At 40.7% G+C, this 17298-nt stretch overlaps 1 protein-coding gene across 13 annotated transcripts in view; it reads right to left on the bottom strand.

The window, feature by feature from the left end:
- The window catches only part of veph1 (ventricular zone expressed PH domain-containing 1), a 247776-nt gene that overhangs the window by 204479 nt on the left and 25999 nt on the right, over positions 1-17298 (bottom strand). For 11 of the 13 annotated variants that reach the window (XM_063045816.1, XM_063045810.1, XM_063045814.1 and 8 more), the window contains 2 exons: positions 15493-15782; positions 8479-8694 (listed from right to left, as the gene is read on the bottom strand). In XM_063045816.1, the coding sequence (XP_062901886.1) occupies positions 8479-8694; positions 15493-15630 (354 nt within the window). In that variant the 5' untranslated portion in view covers positions 15631-15782. The remainder of the gene's footprint in view (positions 1-8478; positions 8695-15492; positions 15783-17298) is intronic. The other 2 variants (XM_063045817.1, XM_063045818.1) reach the window with 2 other exon arrangements.

Below are 17298 nucleotides of genomic sequence, written 5' to 3' on the forward strand. Positions count from 1 at the left end.
ACTGGGTGACCGCCAGTGTCACCTCTCATTTACCTCATCTGACGTATTAATTACAAAGAAAACTCTGTGCTCCTCCTCTCAGCACTGGAACCTAAAGAGCTCAATGTTATTAGCTTAACTCTCAAGCTCCCTTCTCTTCTATTTATTGAATTTGAATTTACCATTTCACAGATTATCATAATTCCCTCTGAATGATGTATTGTCATCAATGATTTGTCCCCAGCATGAGACGACATCACTGCTCCATACTCCTATTAACGATTCTGAGCCTTTCCCAGGTCAATACCATGCGGTCTTTCTCAGGAAGGAAATTCTCTTGATAGAGGGTCTCAGCCCAAAACATTGACGGTTTATTCCCCTCAACAGATGCTGCCACTATTTTGTGTGTGTTTCTCAAGATATCCAGCATCTGTAGAATCTCCTGTTTAAGTCACCTTATTTTTTTTCCCATTTCCTTATTTTTCAATTGATTACATCAGTTCTCAAGTCTACTCAGTGATTCTAATATTTGTAGTACCTCTTTCTCACTTTTAACATCGATATCTATTCCTGACAGATTGTGCTTCTGTTGTACAGCAGCTTTACACTTTTAGCGAGCCAAGACTGTATGCCGACCCACTGACAATGACTCTTACATGCTTTTAGACTGTGAGTAATCAGCAAGCGCCATTTTCTAAACGACCTTACCTCTTCTTCACTGACTGAACACTTAGTTGTCCAGCACATGCCCACTTTGTGCCCATCCAACTGCACTTACTTTCTTGTGATGTATTTCACTCCCCCACACTGGCATTTAAAAAATCTACATCCAGAACTCTTCCAAACATCTTTTTGACTAGGTTCTGTGGTCCTAATGGTGCAATATAATGATCGCAGAATTTGGAATGGACATTGCACAGAAAGAGGCTATTTGACCCAGTGCTTCCGCATTGTCTTTCTACCAGAGATACTCAACATTTCTACCCACGTTCTTCTGCCATAAACTAGCAATCTTTTTCTCATTAGTTTATTCAATTAGCACTTGAACTCCACATTGCCTCCCCACCCTACATCTGCAGGCAACAGTCTAAAGCCAACTACATGACACACACAAGCTTTACCCTCATGTCGCTATGAATTATATATGCTTCATGTTGTAACCTTGATTTCTGGTCTGCGGCCCCTCCATCAATGGGATAATGTCCAGTACAGAGTAGTGGACCCTGCCCAATACATCACAGACATTCCACTCCCCACTATTAGTGGCATTTGCAGGAGGTGTTGCCTCAGAGATGCAACATCCCTCATTACAGATCCCCACCATCCAGGTCATGTCACCTTCCCTCTGCTATCATTGGGCAGCAGATACAGAAGCCTTAAATTCACAACACCAGGTTCAAGAACAGCTACTGCCCGTGAATTATTCAGTTTTTGAACCAACCAGTAAAACCCTAAGCACTACAGTTTAGCCACAGTGTGACCACTTTGAACATTTTGTACTAAAATAGACCATCTTGTTCTAGTTCTGTTCTTTCTCGTAAAAATTGCATATAATTTGAATTTATTTATATTTATTTATCCATTTAAATCTTACATTAGGAGCAGGCAGGAGGAGAAGCAGCACGCTGCGCGTGCGCAGCCCTCCGATGAAAAATGATATTGTATCTGTTAAATAGGGGCCCTGGACAATTCTGATTTGATGGAGATGGACGTGAAAGTACAGAGGAACAGCTAGAAAAATTTCTGAAACGCTCGTTCGCTGCTGTCGTTACTGCGCGGTCTGGAATCTTTCGGAGGGAAGGCCTCAAAATCCCCGGCTTTGCCTGCTGTTGGTGACCGAGAAGGAGGTCGAATCGTTCGGATAGAGATGGCGCTCAGTACTCGGTGTCGGAGAGCTGATCAGAACTCGAAGTTTTCGGATGACTCAGAGTCGGACTGTGGTCGGGTATGGCAGGGAGAGTTTTTCTTCCTTCTCCCGTCTGCGTGAGATGTGGGACACTTGAGAGACTTTGAACTTTTACTGTGCTCATGGACTTCTTCATCAAGTTATGGTATTGTTGCACTGTTGTAACTATACGTTATAATTATGTAGCTTTGTCAGTTTTTTTCTGTCTTGGTTTGTCCTGTGTTTTGTGATTTCACACCGGAGGAAATATTGTATCATTTCTTAATGCATGCATTACTAAATGACAATAAAAGAGGACTGCGTGTCTTCATAATCTAATCCGTCCCACACTGAGGGAGTAAAAATCTTTGCGTTATGACTCCATCACAATGTACAAAATTTATAAGTCTAATGGCTTGTAGAAAGAAGCTGACCTGTAGCCTGTTAGTCCTGGCTTTAATGCTGCGGTACCGTTTGCCAGACAGAAGCAGCTTATGGGTGGGGTGACTGATGTCCCCGATGATCTTCCAGGCCTTCTTTACACACTTACTGCTGTAAATGTCCTCAATGGAGGGAAATTGTTTAATTTCTGTTTCTTTTTCTTATCAGTGCTGCTTGTATGATGCTATATTCTAGTGATGCTGCTGCAAGTATGTTTTTCATTTATACTCACTTATTGATAAGGCCCAGAATTAAGCATTTTTTACCAATCCCGTGAGCCTGCCTTGTTACTTTCAATGACTTGTTGACACACAGGCAAAGGTCTCCCCGTTCCTGCATGCTAGCTGAATGCTATCTTTTATTCTATATTGATTTTCCTCATTCTTTCTACTTTTCTGCCCATTCTACCAACTAGTTTGTGCCCTTGTAACTTATCACCATTTTCTTGGCACTTCACAACATTGTCAAGCTTTGCGTCATCTACAATTTTAGAAACTCTGGGGCCCACAGCTGTTTTATAGAATCTCCGTCTGGAGTATCTAAATCTGTATCATTATTTTTATCTGGAAGTCCCCCCTCCCCCATACAAAGACTGCTAAGTGACTGGAACTAATGTACTGAAAGATTTATAGCATGAGTTTCCAGTTTAAATCTACAAAGGGCTTGAAACGACAGACTTGAGGATGAAATTAGAATGTAACTAAGGTCAACTGGCACCAAGGGCAGGAAGGCTGCCCAGCATTTGTTAATATACATGCGTAATCTCAGTCTAATTAAGCCAACAAGCTGCTTTTTCAAGACACAGAAAACTTTACTAAGAGGTCAACTTCATTCTGTAGTTTCATGTAGATGGCTTAACAATTTATGAAAATCAAAAATATGGTTGATTTGCTAATTAATCTCATAACCACGAAGACTTTCCGGTCAAGGCTAACCTTACTCTACATACTGGCTTATTCCCTCTTCCTTACGAGTATTGATCAAGGGTCTCGGCCCAAAATGTTGACTGCTTATGCCCCTTCATAGATACTGCCTGACCTGCTGAGCTCCTCCAGCATTTTATATGTGTTGCTTTTACTCTACATATTTTCCTTTGTCTTGGGCTTGTCAAGATTTGCTTGAGATGTTGCTTACAATGCTGTCATTAACTAGGGGTTAGTTAACATTGGAACACAGCAATCACTTTATTAAGGGAATTGTTTGCTTTTATTTATATTAAGAAAAATTAAACAGTGAAGTATTAGTTTTAATTTGTTTGTCAGAATCCTTCTTCTAACATTCTAATTCACATGTTGCTTCTGTTTTATTACTAAAATGCAGTTCGGAGGTGTATGGACCAACACTACTGGACGTGCTTGCTGACAGCGTTGATATAAAGCACCACCTAATGGCAAAGAAAGAAACTGCAAAACTGCAATTGGTTTGACACCGTTTGACACCATTTGAGAAGGTAAATGAAAACACAGTAGGCAGTAGCGCCTTCAAGGGGCCTGACAGACAAATGATCATTATGCGAAATAATCTATGAATTCTATGTCAATTGAAACTTGTACAAGGATCATAACTTATAAAAACACATTATCCACAGCATCATGAAAAAAATATGATGAAACAGATTAAGTATGAATTTATGATTGTTTAGTTTCTGAAATCTTACAAGAAAACATACAAAAACAGTTCCTAATTGAAGCACTACTCAGACTTAAGGGAGCAGTTGAAAGCACCGTATCAATGGAGACAGCAGTCAGGGACGCAAGTGAGCCGCAGTCAAGAACGAAAGTGAGCGTGAACAAAATTGCAATGTCTAAACAGAAACCTGCCTGGCTGTTACCATTGTGACAGGAGCTCACGTACACCAGGGCAATGAAGGTATAAAGGAAAAACTTGCAGAAAATGCAACACAGTAGGGCACATACAAAAAGCATGTTGGGCAGACAAAAGTGAATGGACTGCACAGAGAAGAGACAAAGGTAAAAATGTAAGCAGCAGTTTCAAAAAGAGCACTAATCTACATGCCGTTGTGATAAATCTGATAATTATGAGAGTGACAAAGGTCTAGGCAGCCTTGAAATTTAAATATGAAAACTAACAATAGGCAGGGCTTAAACCAGAAATGAACAGCAAATTAATTAAAACGTAATTGGACACTGGCTCGGCTGTTTCAGTCATTCCAAAAAAGGAGTTTGAATGGGATGTCAATGATTCTGAACTGAAGCTTGCAAATATTTAACTAAGATTGTATACTGGAGAAAAGATAACTTCGGTGGGAATGACATTCAGTGAAATACAACAAGAACATTGGGCTTGTTTGTGGTAAAAAAAACAGCAGGGCCAGCATTGTGGGGTCATGATTGGCTGAGACAACTACAACTTGATTGGCGATCCATCCTCCATTTGCACACCACATCCCCCACACCAGAGTCAACTAAAAGCGAATTAAGGAAGGTAATGGATGATGCCCGAGCAGTGTTCAAAGATGGCATTTGAAAACTCAAACCTATCAAGGGTAAAATGGTATTAAATGAAAATGCTACACCCAAGTTTTACAAAGCCCATCCAATTCCTTATATCATCCATGATAAAGTAGCCAGTCAGCTAGATCACATGAGGCTAAAGGAATTCTTTCCGAGGTTGAGTGGAGCCCATGGACAACATCAGCGGTCCAAGTTGCAAGGAATTATTAGGCTGTCAGATTCTGTGGTGATCTTAAGGTCACCATCAACCCAGTACTGACTTTCTTCCTAGGATATCAGATATCTTTGCAAACCTTTCTGGAGGGAAACACTTCAGCAAAGATGACTTAGCTGGGGCCTACATATAGTTGGAGATGGAAGAAGAATCCAAAGTGTTTCTCACCATAAATACTCAAAGGTTTTTGTCACTATAGTTAGCTTATTTGTGGAGTAGCATCTGCATGTGCACTCTGACAGAAAGCTATGGGCCAGGTGCTGAAAGGCTGCCCAGGCACTCAGTGTTACCTGGATGGCATCATTGTTACTGGTGAGGACGACAAAGAAAATCTCCAGAATTTCAAGACAGTGTTAAAAAAGATAAGATTATAGGCTCAGAGACTGATGCAACAGTGTGAATTCTTTAAACCAAGCATCATTTACTGTGGTCACACCATTGACACACAAGCATTACACAAGTGTGTTGAGACCAAGGCCAAAGTACATGTCACAGTTACGGTCCTTTTTAGATTTGCCAATTACTATAACAGGTTCCTGTCAAACCAGGCTGCTGTGCTCCACCCTTTGAACTCATTACTACAGATTGAGAAGAAATGGCATTAGACAAAACAGTGTGTGGTTGCTTTCCAAAAAGCAAAGGAAATGATGCCATGAGAAACTGTACTCACACATTATGATCCACATTGTTCAGTGAAGTTTGCCTGTAATGCCCTGCCTAATGGTATACGTGCAATCATGTCACATGTTATATGAGTGATGGAAGTGAACACCCTTTGCATCACATTCCCTTAACAATACAAAGTAAATTATGCATAGGTTGACAAAGAGGCCTTGAGTCTTGTTTGGGGTGTAAAACATTTCAACCAGTACCTGTACAGGAGAGAGTTTACCCTCATTACTGATCATCAACCACTAGTGTCCATTTTCAATCCACGGAAGGGGGTTCCATTAACAGCAGCAGCACTAATGCAGAGATGGGGTCTGTTTCTTCGTGGATACAATTACAAGATCGAATTCAAGATGATGACTGATCACGAAAATGCTGATAGGTTGTCCCATTTACCCTTGGAAAAGGAAATACCTGAAAATTTTACAAAAGGGGACAATCCTCTTGACCTATTCTCCCTAGTGCAGATCAGAAGTCTCCCTGTTACAGCAGAGATGATCCAAAGTGAAACCAGAAAAGACCCCACACTGTCCCAGGTCTACATAGCAACCCAAGATGGCTGGAATGTGCAGCAGGAGTTCTAGTTCCTCCATTTTTACCAGTGCTGGAATTAATTTGCCCTTGATGGGGATTGCCTTATTATGGGAATGAGAGTTATTGTACTATCCATGCAGAGAGCTGATGTGTTGGAGGAGCTAATGCACAAGCCGGTCATCTAGGTGTGGTCAAATGGAAGTGTTGGCTCAAAGCTTTGTCTGGTAGCCTGGGATAGATCAGCAGTTCAAGCAGCTCGCCATACACTGTTCGGGATGCCATCACATCCAGAAGATGCCAAGGGCAGCACCTCTCCATCCCTGGGGTTAATAAGAGAATACTTCAGTAAACTTGATGTACCTTCCCAAGATCAAGATGCACAAACTAGAAGAAGAAAAAGGAAGAAGAAAGGTGACTACCACTGTCAGAACCACTTCCTGCAGTCTCAGAATCAACTCCTACAACCACCATGGAGAAGGCACCAGAACCGGAGGTTGTTTCACAGCCACAAGTGTCACCTGCCAAGCCGAGTGATTCCCCTTGTCCCCAAGAAGGAAATTAGGAAGGCAAAGAGATGAAGTTAGATCCGGCAACAAGGTTAAGAAAATCTCCACCTTGATGAACTGCTGAGCAGGCTTGAAGGCCAAATGGCCTACACTTGCGCCTACTTCTTATGTACAGTACCTACATTCTAAAGACTGGTTTTAGTCTGACATTGTCCCACAGATGCTGGGACCCTGACAGCAGACAAATGCAACCACAAACATTAACCAGTCACTAGCAATGGAACAATACAGAACAGGCAGTGCTGCTTTAAACTGTATTATTTCACACTGAGTCCTGCTGAGGAAAGTGGAGCTTTGCCCAAATTTAGACATGTACTTGCACAAGACTGTTTCCTAGAATTAACAACATTTATTTAGAACAAACTTGTCATGAATGAATAGTTGATACCATTTACCACTGTATCATCAAAACAGTCTCAGATGAATTTTCATTTTTAAATATGGCATCAAACTAGTAACATCCCTTTTGTATTTATGCCTAGAAATGCAAGACTCTAGCTCTACGCTGGTACATAGTAAATGCTCCATTCTTACGGTCAATTGGAATCCTCAGCATATTTTTCAGCATCCTTAACCAAGTCCAGGAACTTAGACCATGAAGTATAGTATATTAAAATTCATCTTCATAGTCATAGTTATACTTTACTGATCCCAGGGGAAATTGGTTTTCGTTACAGTTGCACCATAAATAATAAATAGTAATAGAACCATAAATAGTTAAATAGTAATATGTAAATTATACCAGTAAATTATGAAATAAGTCCAGGACCAGCCTATTGGCTCAGGGTGTCTGACCCTCCAAGGGAGGAGTTGTAAAGTTTGATGGCCACAGGCAGGAATGACTTCCTATGACGCTCTGTGTTGCATCTCGGTGGAATGAGTCTCTGGCTGAATGTACTCCTGTGCCCACCCAGCATATTATGTGGTGGATGGGGGACATTGACCAAGATGGCATGCAACTTAGACAGCATCCTCTTTTCAGACACCACCGTCAGAGAGTCCAGTCCCATCCCCACAATATCACTGGCCTTACGAATGAATCTTATACTCGTATAGAACCCAATTATACAGCAACATAATCATAACGGGATAGAATGGGCAGAGCAGTTAACTTCACACCTCAGTATTCATTTTAAATCAGAGGCATTTGGTACTCAGAGCTGTTTACAGAAAAAAGATCAAACAAAATTTTAATCAACCTACTAAGTCTCATTACTGTTTGAAAATATTTTTTTACCATATTCTAGGATCAAAACAACCTTAAAAATATAAACTAACAAGAGAAAATCTGCAGATGCTGGAAATCCAAGCAATACACGCAAAATGCTGGAAGAAGTCAGCAGGTTGGGTAACGTCTATAGAAAACAGTAAGCAGTCAATGTTTCGGGTCAAGACCCTTCATCAGGACTGTGATGTATCAACCTTTGAAATATAAATCCTTGGATTATCTGTTCCTGACGAAGGGTCTCGGCCTGAAACGTTGACTGCACCTCTTCCTAGAGATGCTGCCTGGCCTGCTGCGTACACCAGCAACTTTTATGTGTGTTGCTTGAATTTCCAGCATCTGCAGAATTCCTGTTGTTAACATTGATGTTTACTCTTTTCCATAGATGCTGCCTGGCCTGCTGAGTTCCTCCACAATTTTGTGTGTGTTGCTTGAATATATAGCTGCAAATTTTGATTTTTTTTCGCAGAAACATACACACCAAAACTCACTTGAAAGACGCAGCTCATTACATCAGAAACAATTTTGGCATGTGGAGTGTCTTCATCCTTACTGACTGGTTTCAAATTATGCTCCAAGCAAGATTCCCACAATGTTACCAGAGCCTTTCCATGGTTCTCAATAGATTTTGTCTTCCTGATGGCAGTGGTAATTCGGGTAATGCAGATTTCTACCACTGCCTGATCATTGTCATTGGTCAGATAGTCCTGGCAAAAGAAAAAAAAACATAGGTTCTTTTGTTAAGATGCATAAGATGCAAAATAAAACAATTTAATTTTCCTGATCACTGAACAACACTGTAGCCAAAATCAATTTCTATTCTGACTTAGATATGTTAACCTATGTTGTCTCAACCTTTGGAATATAAATTCTTGGATTATATGGTCAGTGGTGAAATGACAGCTCTCACCACTGCTCACAAGTGATCCAGTGTTCTGTACCACAGATTCAATGCCCAACATCAGCTCTCAAGCTTTGGCATCCAGCAAAAAATGTCATACCAGGCAGATGCCTAATCACATTAAGGAATTCTTACAAATAGCTAATCAGGGTGTTGAATAAAACTAACTGGCTTTTTAAAAATTTCTTTAAGGAGCCTAAGCCCTTGAACATTAACATAACATAGAAGCAAAAAGTGAAATACTAAAATATTAAAATAACACTTATTTTAAAATCCTTGCACTTTGCCATAATTTTTCAGGTAATTAATATTCAAATGATTACAGTTATTTTTTGGGTGCCATAGAGTAATCAGTGGTTAATTTCTTTTAAGGATTGTTATTTTAATTTAATTGTTATAATTATTTATTTGTGTCTTTAAGAGTTATAAAGTTAAATAGCATAGAAAAAGGCCTTTGGTTTATGGTTTTTGGCCTAACTCATATTTTAAAGTCAATGAAATTAATTTTAGAAATTACTTCAATTTTAGTAGTTTTCAAAATGACTCTGAGTATCAGTGGAATTAATAAACTATTACAATTAGACACAACTTGCACAGCGAGCCAAGCTGAAGGCAGTTTCGACAGATCTCAGATCGTAGATCTTTCAAAACACATTCTGGGAAAGTTACTTCACTATATCACCAGAAGCTCTGTTGCCTCACAGACCATGATGCTGGAGTCCAGGATCATTTAGACCAACTGGATAGTGTCTCTACATCTAATGTGGAGATGTAGAGACCAGAAGCAGCAGACCTGGCCAGGGATCTGCGTCAGCAAGTTCTGCCCCATTGCATTTATTTAACAATTCATCTATGCCAAGCTACAGGGAGCAGAGTTCTTAATGTTATAGTCACTGAATGATAAATACATTCCATCACACCAATAAAAAAGTGTGACTCTAATATGATCCATTAACAAAATCACTTCCATATATCAGCTGATAAGATTTCTGTTGGAAAGAAACTGTTTGTGGTTATTTGGGAGTGATTGAGTGTGTTAGGACCTGAATGTTTGTCTTTCTCCATTCCCTGTCTCTATCCACACACTCACACAGACTGAGCTGTGCACAAATATACAGATGGAGATCTTGTCACCTTGAATTGAAAGAGCTACAAATTAGCCATCCATCATAGAACATACACAATTGATCCTGACAGGGCTCCGTGGAAAATCAGGTGTGTATAACACAAGAATACATTTTAAAAAACAGGAATAGACCAATCTCTGGCCTCCTCAAGTCTGACTCACTACTCAATATAATTACTGATATCGACCCCAAGCCCATCTACTCTTCTGCATCAGTTGGTCACAGCTCTCAATTCCCAATCTTTCAGAAACTTATCTTGCACCACTTTAAATATTGCCAATTATTTAACCTCCAGAACATCCTGCTACAGACAATTCACATGCCGTATACCTCTGTTTTAAATGACTGCCCATTAGCTTGTAAATACCATTTGGGATTCACCCACTAGTGGAAACAGCTCAGCATTTGCCTTGCCATGAGCCCTTAGAATTTTGTGTTTGAATAAGACTTTCCTTCAAAGCTTGTGTTAAGACAACCCTCTCATCCCAGGAATTAACCCAATGAATCTTTCTTTTGGACTACCTACAATGCTAGAATATCCTTTCTTAAACAAGGGTAACAAAACTGTTTATATTACTTCAGATGTGGCCTCACCAACACCAGGTACAACAGTACCAATACTTGCCTATTTCTAAACTCCAACCCCACCCACCTTGGAATAAAGGTCAATAAGCCAAGTGCCTTCCGAACTATTTGCTGCATTTACATGTTAACCATCTTCTGCGAAGAACACCTAGATCCCCTTGCACTTCACTCATTTGCAATCTCTATCCATGCTGATTCCTCCTGCAGAAAGTGTATTACCTCAAACATTCCTCACATTAAACTCCAGTTGCCAAGGTTTTGCCCACTGATTTAATCTACAGTACTTATGCCCTGCTGCTGAATCCAGATATCCTCATCACAGCATGCCCTCTCATCTGTTTTTGTATCATTGGCAAACTTGGGTACCTGCCATTGGGCCTCCTCCTCCAGGTTGGTAATATAAATAGTAAATTATGGAGAGCCAAGAACTGATCTTACAGCAACACACAAAATGCTGGAGGAACTTGGCAGGTCAGGCAGCATCTATGGAGGGAAATAAATAGTCGACGTTTTGGGCCAAGATCCTTCATCAGGACTAGAATAGAAGGGAGCAGAAGCCAGAATAAGAAGGTGGGTGGAGTTAGGAGCTACAAGCTGGCAGGTGATAGGTGAGACAAATTGAGGGGGAAGATTGGTGGGTGGGGTTGATGTGAGAAGTCAGGAGATGGTATGTGGAAAAGGTGAGGGGCTGAAGGAGAAGGAAACTGATAGCAGAGAACAATGGACCATGGAATAGAGGGGGGCCGAGAAAGGGGTAATGGGTAGGGGAGAAACAGTGAGAGGGATACCAGCACTGATCTTCGGGGCACTGCAGAAATCACAGTCCTCTAACCTGAAAAATATCCATTTATTGTGTTCGTCTGCCAGAAAATCAACTCTTTTCCAGGGAAATCCTGGCAACACCAAACTAATAAATAGCTCATTTAGGTAACACACACAAAATACTGGTGGAACGCAGCAGGCCAGGCAGCATCTATAGGAAGAAGTACAGTCGACGTTTCAGGCCGAGACCCTTCGTCAAGACTAACTGAAAGAAGAGATAGTAAGAGATTTGAAAGTGGAAGGGGGAGGGGGAGATCTGAAATGATAGAAGACAAGAAGGGGAAGGATGAAGCTAAGAGCTGGAAAGTTGATTGGCAAAAGGGATACAAGGCCGGAGAAGGGAGAGGATCATGGGACGGGAGACCTAGGGCGAAAGAAAGGGGGGGGGGGCACCAGAGGAAGTCTGAGAGCAGGCACGGAGTTACTGTGAGAGAGACAGAGAGAAAAAGAGAGGAAAAAAGGGAAAAAATAATAAATAAATAAGGGTTGGGGTAAGAAGGGGAGGTGGGGCATTAACAAAAGTTAGAGAAGTCAATGTTCATGCCATCAGGTTGGAGGCTACCCAGACGGAATATAAGGTGTTGTTCCTCCAACCTGAGTGTGGCTTCATCTTGACAGTGGAGCAGACCATGGGATAGACATATCAGAATGGGAATGGAACGGCCTACTCTACTGTCAAGATGAAGCCACACTCAAGTTGGAGGAACAACACCTTATATTCCGTCTAGGTAGCCTCCAACCTGATGGCATGAACATTGACTTCTCTAACTTCCGTTAATGCCCTTCTTCCCTTTCTTACCCCATCCCTTATTTATCTATCTATCTCTTTCTTTCTTTCTTTCTTTCCCTCTCTGACCCTCTCAAAATAACTCCTTGCCTGCTGTCCATCTTCCTCTGGTGCTCCCCTCCCCCTTTCTTTCTCCCTGGGCCTCCCGCCCCATGATCCTCTTCCAGACATCCCACCCTGCAAAAACTCATTTCAGGGAGGTAGCACCCCTGTCCCTCTCAACCCCATATTCCCCGCCCCCCCCCGACGTCCAATAGTGCATGTAATACTTTGTTTAATGATTTTGTCTAATCTGTAAACCAAGTTGGGTATATGCAGCAGATGTGACATTAAAATATGTACTTATATTATATTATGTTATCATGTTTATGCTATTACAACTTTAAGCAAGTCTGCAGGGAGTTTGGCCTCATCACGTAGGTGATCAATAGCGTAGCTCCTTGGCAGCTAGCCAGCTAGTTTAAATCAGGGGTTCCCAACTGTTTTTGCACTGCTAACCAGTTTAATATTGACAATATTCTCGCGGACCGGCTGACCCGGGGTGGGGGGTGGGTGTTAAACGCGACCAGAATATAGGTGATAAGTCACTTGTAAGTGGCTAATGCACTCAATTTCATTTCTAAAGGGGTTTATCTAATGAATTTAATATTAAACACACAGCGCATATTTTCCTCGCGTGAATGTAGTGATAAGTCAATTATAACAGTGGTCCCAAACCTCCAGGCCGCGAAGGATGCAGCAGTACAGCGGTAGCCAGAATGCATCCAGCACAGCTTTGAGAAAAAAGCCAAAATAAACTAATTAATTAGGTGCCGCACGGCACGTAAATGTCAGCCCAGTTCAGAGGTGACGTAATCGGCAATCGCCTCTGATCTGGGCTGACATTTACTTGCCGGGTGGCACCTAATTAATTAGCTTGTTTATTTCAGCTTTTTTCTTAAAGATGTGCTGGGTGCATTCCAGCCACCGCTGTATTCTTCGCGGCCTGGACGTTGGGGACCACTGAATTATAAGTCACTTATAAGTCAATAGCACCATAACATTCTAAGTAACGTTTGGATATTAAACACACAGCGTTTCCTCATATGAGCATATAAAATCATTGCAACACAACAATATCGCTGAATCAGTGGGAGCCCTGGGCTTGTTTTACTGCAACAACATGGTCCTATCGAGGGGTGACGGGAGACAGCGATACTCAAAGGGGGCTCCTTATGTCCAGTCTATTCCACAATTTAGTTTTCGTTGCATTCATTGCCGAAAACTGCGCTTCGCAGAAATATGTTGGAAATGGAAGCAACTTTTTCAGTGCTTTCATGGCTATCTCAGGATTTTCAGCCTTGACTTTGATCCAGAATGCCGGCAGAGATGTTATGTCAAACATACTTTTCAGCCCACCGTCATTTGCAAGCTCGAGGAGTTGACCTTTTTCCCGTGCTGACATGGATGGTTCACCGGGGACATTCACAAATGGGTCACGGACCCATTCCTTTGCACGTCTTGGGTCACTGATGACCTCACGTGCGTTAAAATTCAACAGTGCGTGACACGGAATGAGGATAGGTGCAGCTGACTCATATCGCCAAATCATATTTTCTTCGCAGCCCGGTGGTTGGGGACCACTCTTAGCACGAAGAGAGACCAATCAGGATGCTCACTCTCCCTCTCTCTCTCAAAAAAATCTATTTCCGAGATATTGTATATAACTTCCAGGCGTCAGGGAGCCACTATCCATATGCAGGAAACCCCCGGAGCTTCCGGGAGAGGTGGGATGTCTGCTCTCCCTTGTATCCCTTTTACCAATCAACTTTCCAGCTCTTAGCTTCATCCCTCCCCCTCTTGTCTTCTCCCATCATTTCAGATCTCCCCCTCCCCCACCCATTTTCAAATCTCTTACTATCTCTTCTTTCAGTTAGTCCTGATGAAGGATCTCGGCCGGAAACATCGACTGTGCTTCTTCCTATGGATGCTGCCTGGCCTGCTGCGTTCCACCAGCATCTTGTGTGTGTTGCTTGAATTTCCAGCATCTGCAGATTTCCTCATGTTTGCGTTTTTAACAGCTCACTTAGAGTGGAGATAAAGTGATCTAATGTTTCTCAAGGAAGATGTGAGCACTACCTATTAAAGGAAAATGGCTTGATGTCTAGCCAAGTGAGCTTTCAGCAAAAATAAGATTAAAGAATATCCATAATGAAATCACCTTTCAACAATAGTTTATTTCAAATAGTAACTTGAGAATGACAACGCAAATTTTGAGAGAACAAAGGCTAAACTGTCAGAGTTTGGCATGGTTATCATGTGAAACTTGTACGTGTGCTGGAATCTGAATGCTGTTGGCAGTGGTTCACCAGGAAGCAACAAGCTGAGCTCCACTACTAGAGTCCTCATGGAAATTTGGATAAAATGCCCTTCATTCATATTTTTTTAAACAGCTGGAGAATTTGGGGCCAGGGTCAGGTCCAAGGAGGCACAATGAATACGCCCCCTTTGAATTAAACTGACATGAAGAGCTCCAAGAATCTCAGGTAAGAGTTTGTCAGCCTATCTGAATGCGTTTAGGATAACAGAATAAAAATACTGCTTTAAATAATTTCAAGGTATTTTGTTAAAACAGTAAAATATCCAATAAGCTTTTTCATTATTTGAATGTTATCTTCCTGTGACAATATAGGTTCCCTCCAGATGTTATTGTTTCCTCCGACAGACAGAAGTGTGGCTGGTACGGTAATTGTGTGAACTGTTTGCTGTCAATAGGTCAATCTATTGCAGGTGGCAAGAATCAAGTTGCTGGGGAGGTGGATGGTCCGAGTAGGTGTGTAGTTGATCAAAACTGGGTGTGAATAGAAAAGATCTACTGTATGTAGTATTTGTATTAATACCGACGTATGCTTGTTAATTGGCCCTTTCCAAACTGTTTTATTCTAAAAAATTGCTCGGGAAAAAAGGTGAAGTCAAGTTTCTGAAACCAAATGGAAGTTTTAAATCAGCTCTTCTCAACTTCAGATCTGTGCTGATTGAAAATGTAAAGACAAGACACCGATGAACCAGTTATGGATATGTTGCTAATACTATTGACAAACTATAACCATCCTCTAGGTTACTGAAACAAGCTACCTGAAGTATTTCAGTTTGCCAATTGATTTTTTAAATTATAGCAAATACCTGAGGCACATGAAACAGCCATATCAGTTGCATTTTTTTTAGTTCTCACATGTAATCTGAATACAGAACTTGAAATATGCTGTTCTAAATTAGATCACTAAAAAAGATAATTGGCACTTACTGGTGAGGAAGATATTTCTTTTATTTGCTCAAGAGCTTCTGACAGGCAATCTTCGATTTCAGTATCATCCAAGGAGAACAGATCTCCAGCTCGAGACAGATCCCTCTGACCCAGCACCACACTTAAAAGCTGATGCATGCTGGAGTTGTTCAGTTCAATGTAAAAACTCCATTGAATGCTAATTTGTTAAGAGTAGTAAACTTCGTCAGAGTTTAAGAACAATCACCAAATGTTAAAGTTATTCGGTGTTCATATCTCCAAAAATTATATTCCATTCTCTCACCTCTTACCTAAAATATAAGAATTCCAGAATAAGGAATTTGTTTTAAAGTACAAATCATCAAGGATATGAATATAATATTTGGAATCGATGTAATGGAAATAAAATAACATTTCAAATTATAACATTTATGACAATATAGCCAAAATGCAGACTGCAAATTACACTAAGTGACAAAAAATAGATTTTCTATTTTATAAATCCTGTCTATGAAATAAATATTGGACACAATAAAAAAAGCTTCCCTGATCTAATTTGAATAGTGCTGTTGGATCTTTCACTTACTCAAATAGACAATCGGAGTCTTGGTTTAATGCCCATTGGTTCAAATGCTCAACTTTGCTTCCAATTCCAAACAAATGAAATGGCGCAGAGTTGATGTGGACGTAACTTCTGCTGAATGACTACAAGTTGAGACTTGAAAAAGTTTCTTAAAAGGTCCGAAGGTTGCAATGTTACTTTTGTGCTCTGGATATCAACATACAAAGCTCACTCACTTTAGCTCAGCACCAAAATAACAAACAAATTATGTGGTCAGTCTGTCACTTGAAGTCAAATCGGTCCAAATAGGTCTCCAAGTCATTACGTCTTATGCAGCCCTCTATTTTTGATAGTATCTGCTGCCTGAAGACTCCAGTTGGACTGATCCTTACCAGGGAGTTCAAAAGTAATTTTCTTAATCACCAAAGTTTAAAAAAATGTAAGATCGGTGTCACTCTGAGAAATCTATTTATAAAATACAGTCTACAATGAAATATGATGAACTACACTTAAAGGAGCTTAGTGATAAACAAGCAAGCGATAAGTGAGAAACAAGTGGACGGCTAGTTCAGGGGCATTTGACCAATTCATAACAAAACAACCGTATAAATCCCTAAATGAAACTGTACTGAAAATGAATACACCTTTAGATAACAAACCAGAACTAATACGTGAATAGACATAGCTGCTGTTTCTGAGAGGAGAGAAACAAAAGATAGAGTCATGATTCAGTCTTATTCCAAAGAAAGGGCAGGATTACATTCGGAATGACTGCAGGACACAAGAAGCCTTCTGCTTTCCCATTTGAGATGTGCTCTGCAACTAAATAAATGAGCAAGACAATCAAAAGTTAAATATGATTTATGCAATGCACCTATTCCATAAAACAAAAATTCTCTTTTTTCCCCCAAGTTTATTTAAGACCACCTCATATTTTCAGCCTATAACACTTAAGTTAACAGTTAACACATGCTTTCTTGACCATCATCATATTGTGGCATTATTTCAAAGCAAGGAAGATCTATTTTTCTTGACAGTACTCTGAATTTATCACTCATCCACTGAACGCCAGTCCATCCCTGGGTTACAAACACCTGACCCCTGGGTTGATGTGCCCTACATACCAACCAGCTCCCACAATATTAGAACCTGGAAGAGTACAGCACATGACATTGTTGTGCCGAACTGACTCCGTAATCAAATGCCCAGATAGACAATCCCTTCTGCCTACAGAATGTTCATAGCCTTACATTTCCAGCACATTC

The sequence above is a fragment of the Mobula hypostoma genome, chromosome 4, assembly GCF_963921235.1.
Source record: "Mobula hypostoma chromosome 4, sMobHyp1.1, whole genome shotgun sequence".
Taxonomy (NCBI): Eukaryota; Metazoa; Chordata; class Chondrichthyes; order Myliobatiformes; family Myliobatidae; genus Mobula; species Mobula hypostoma.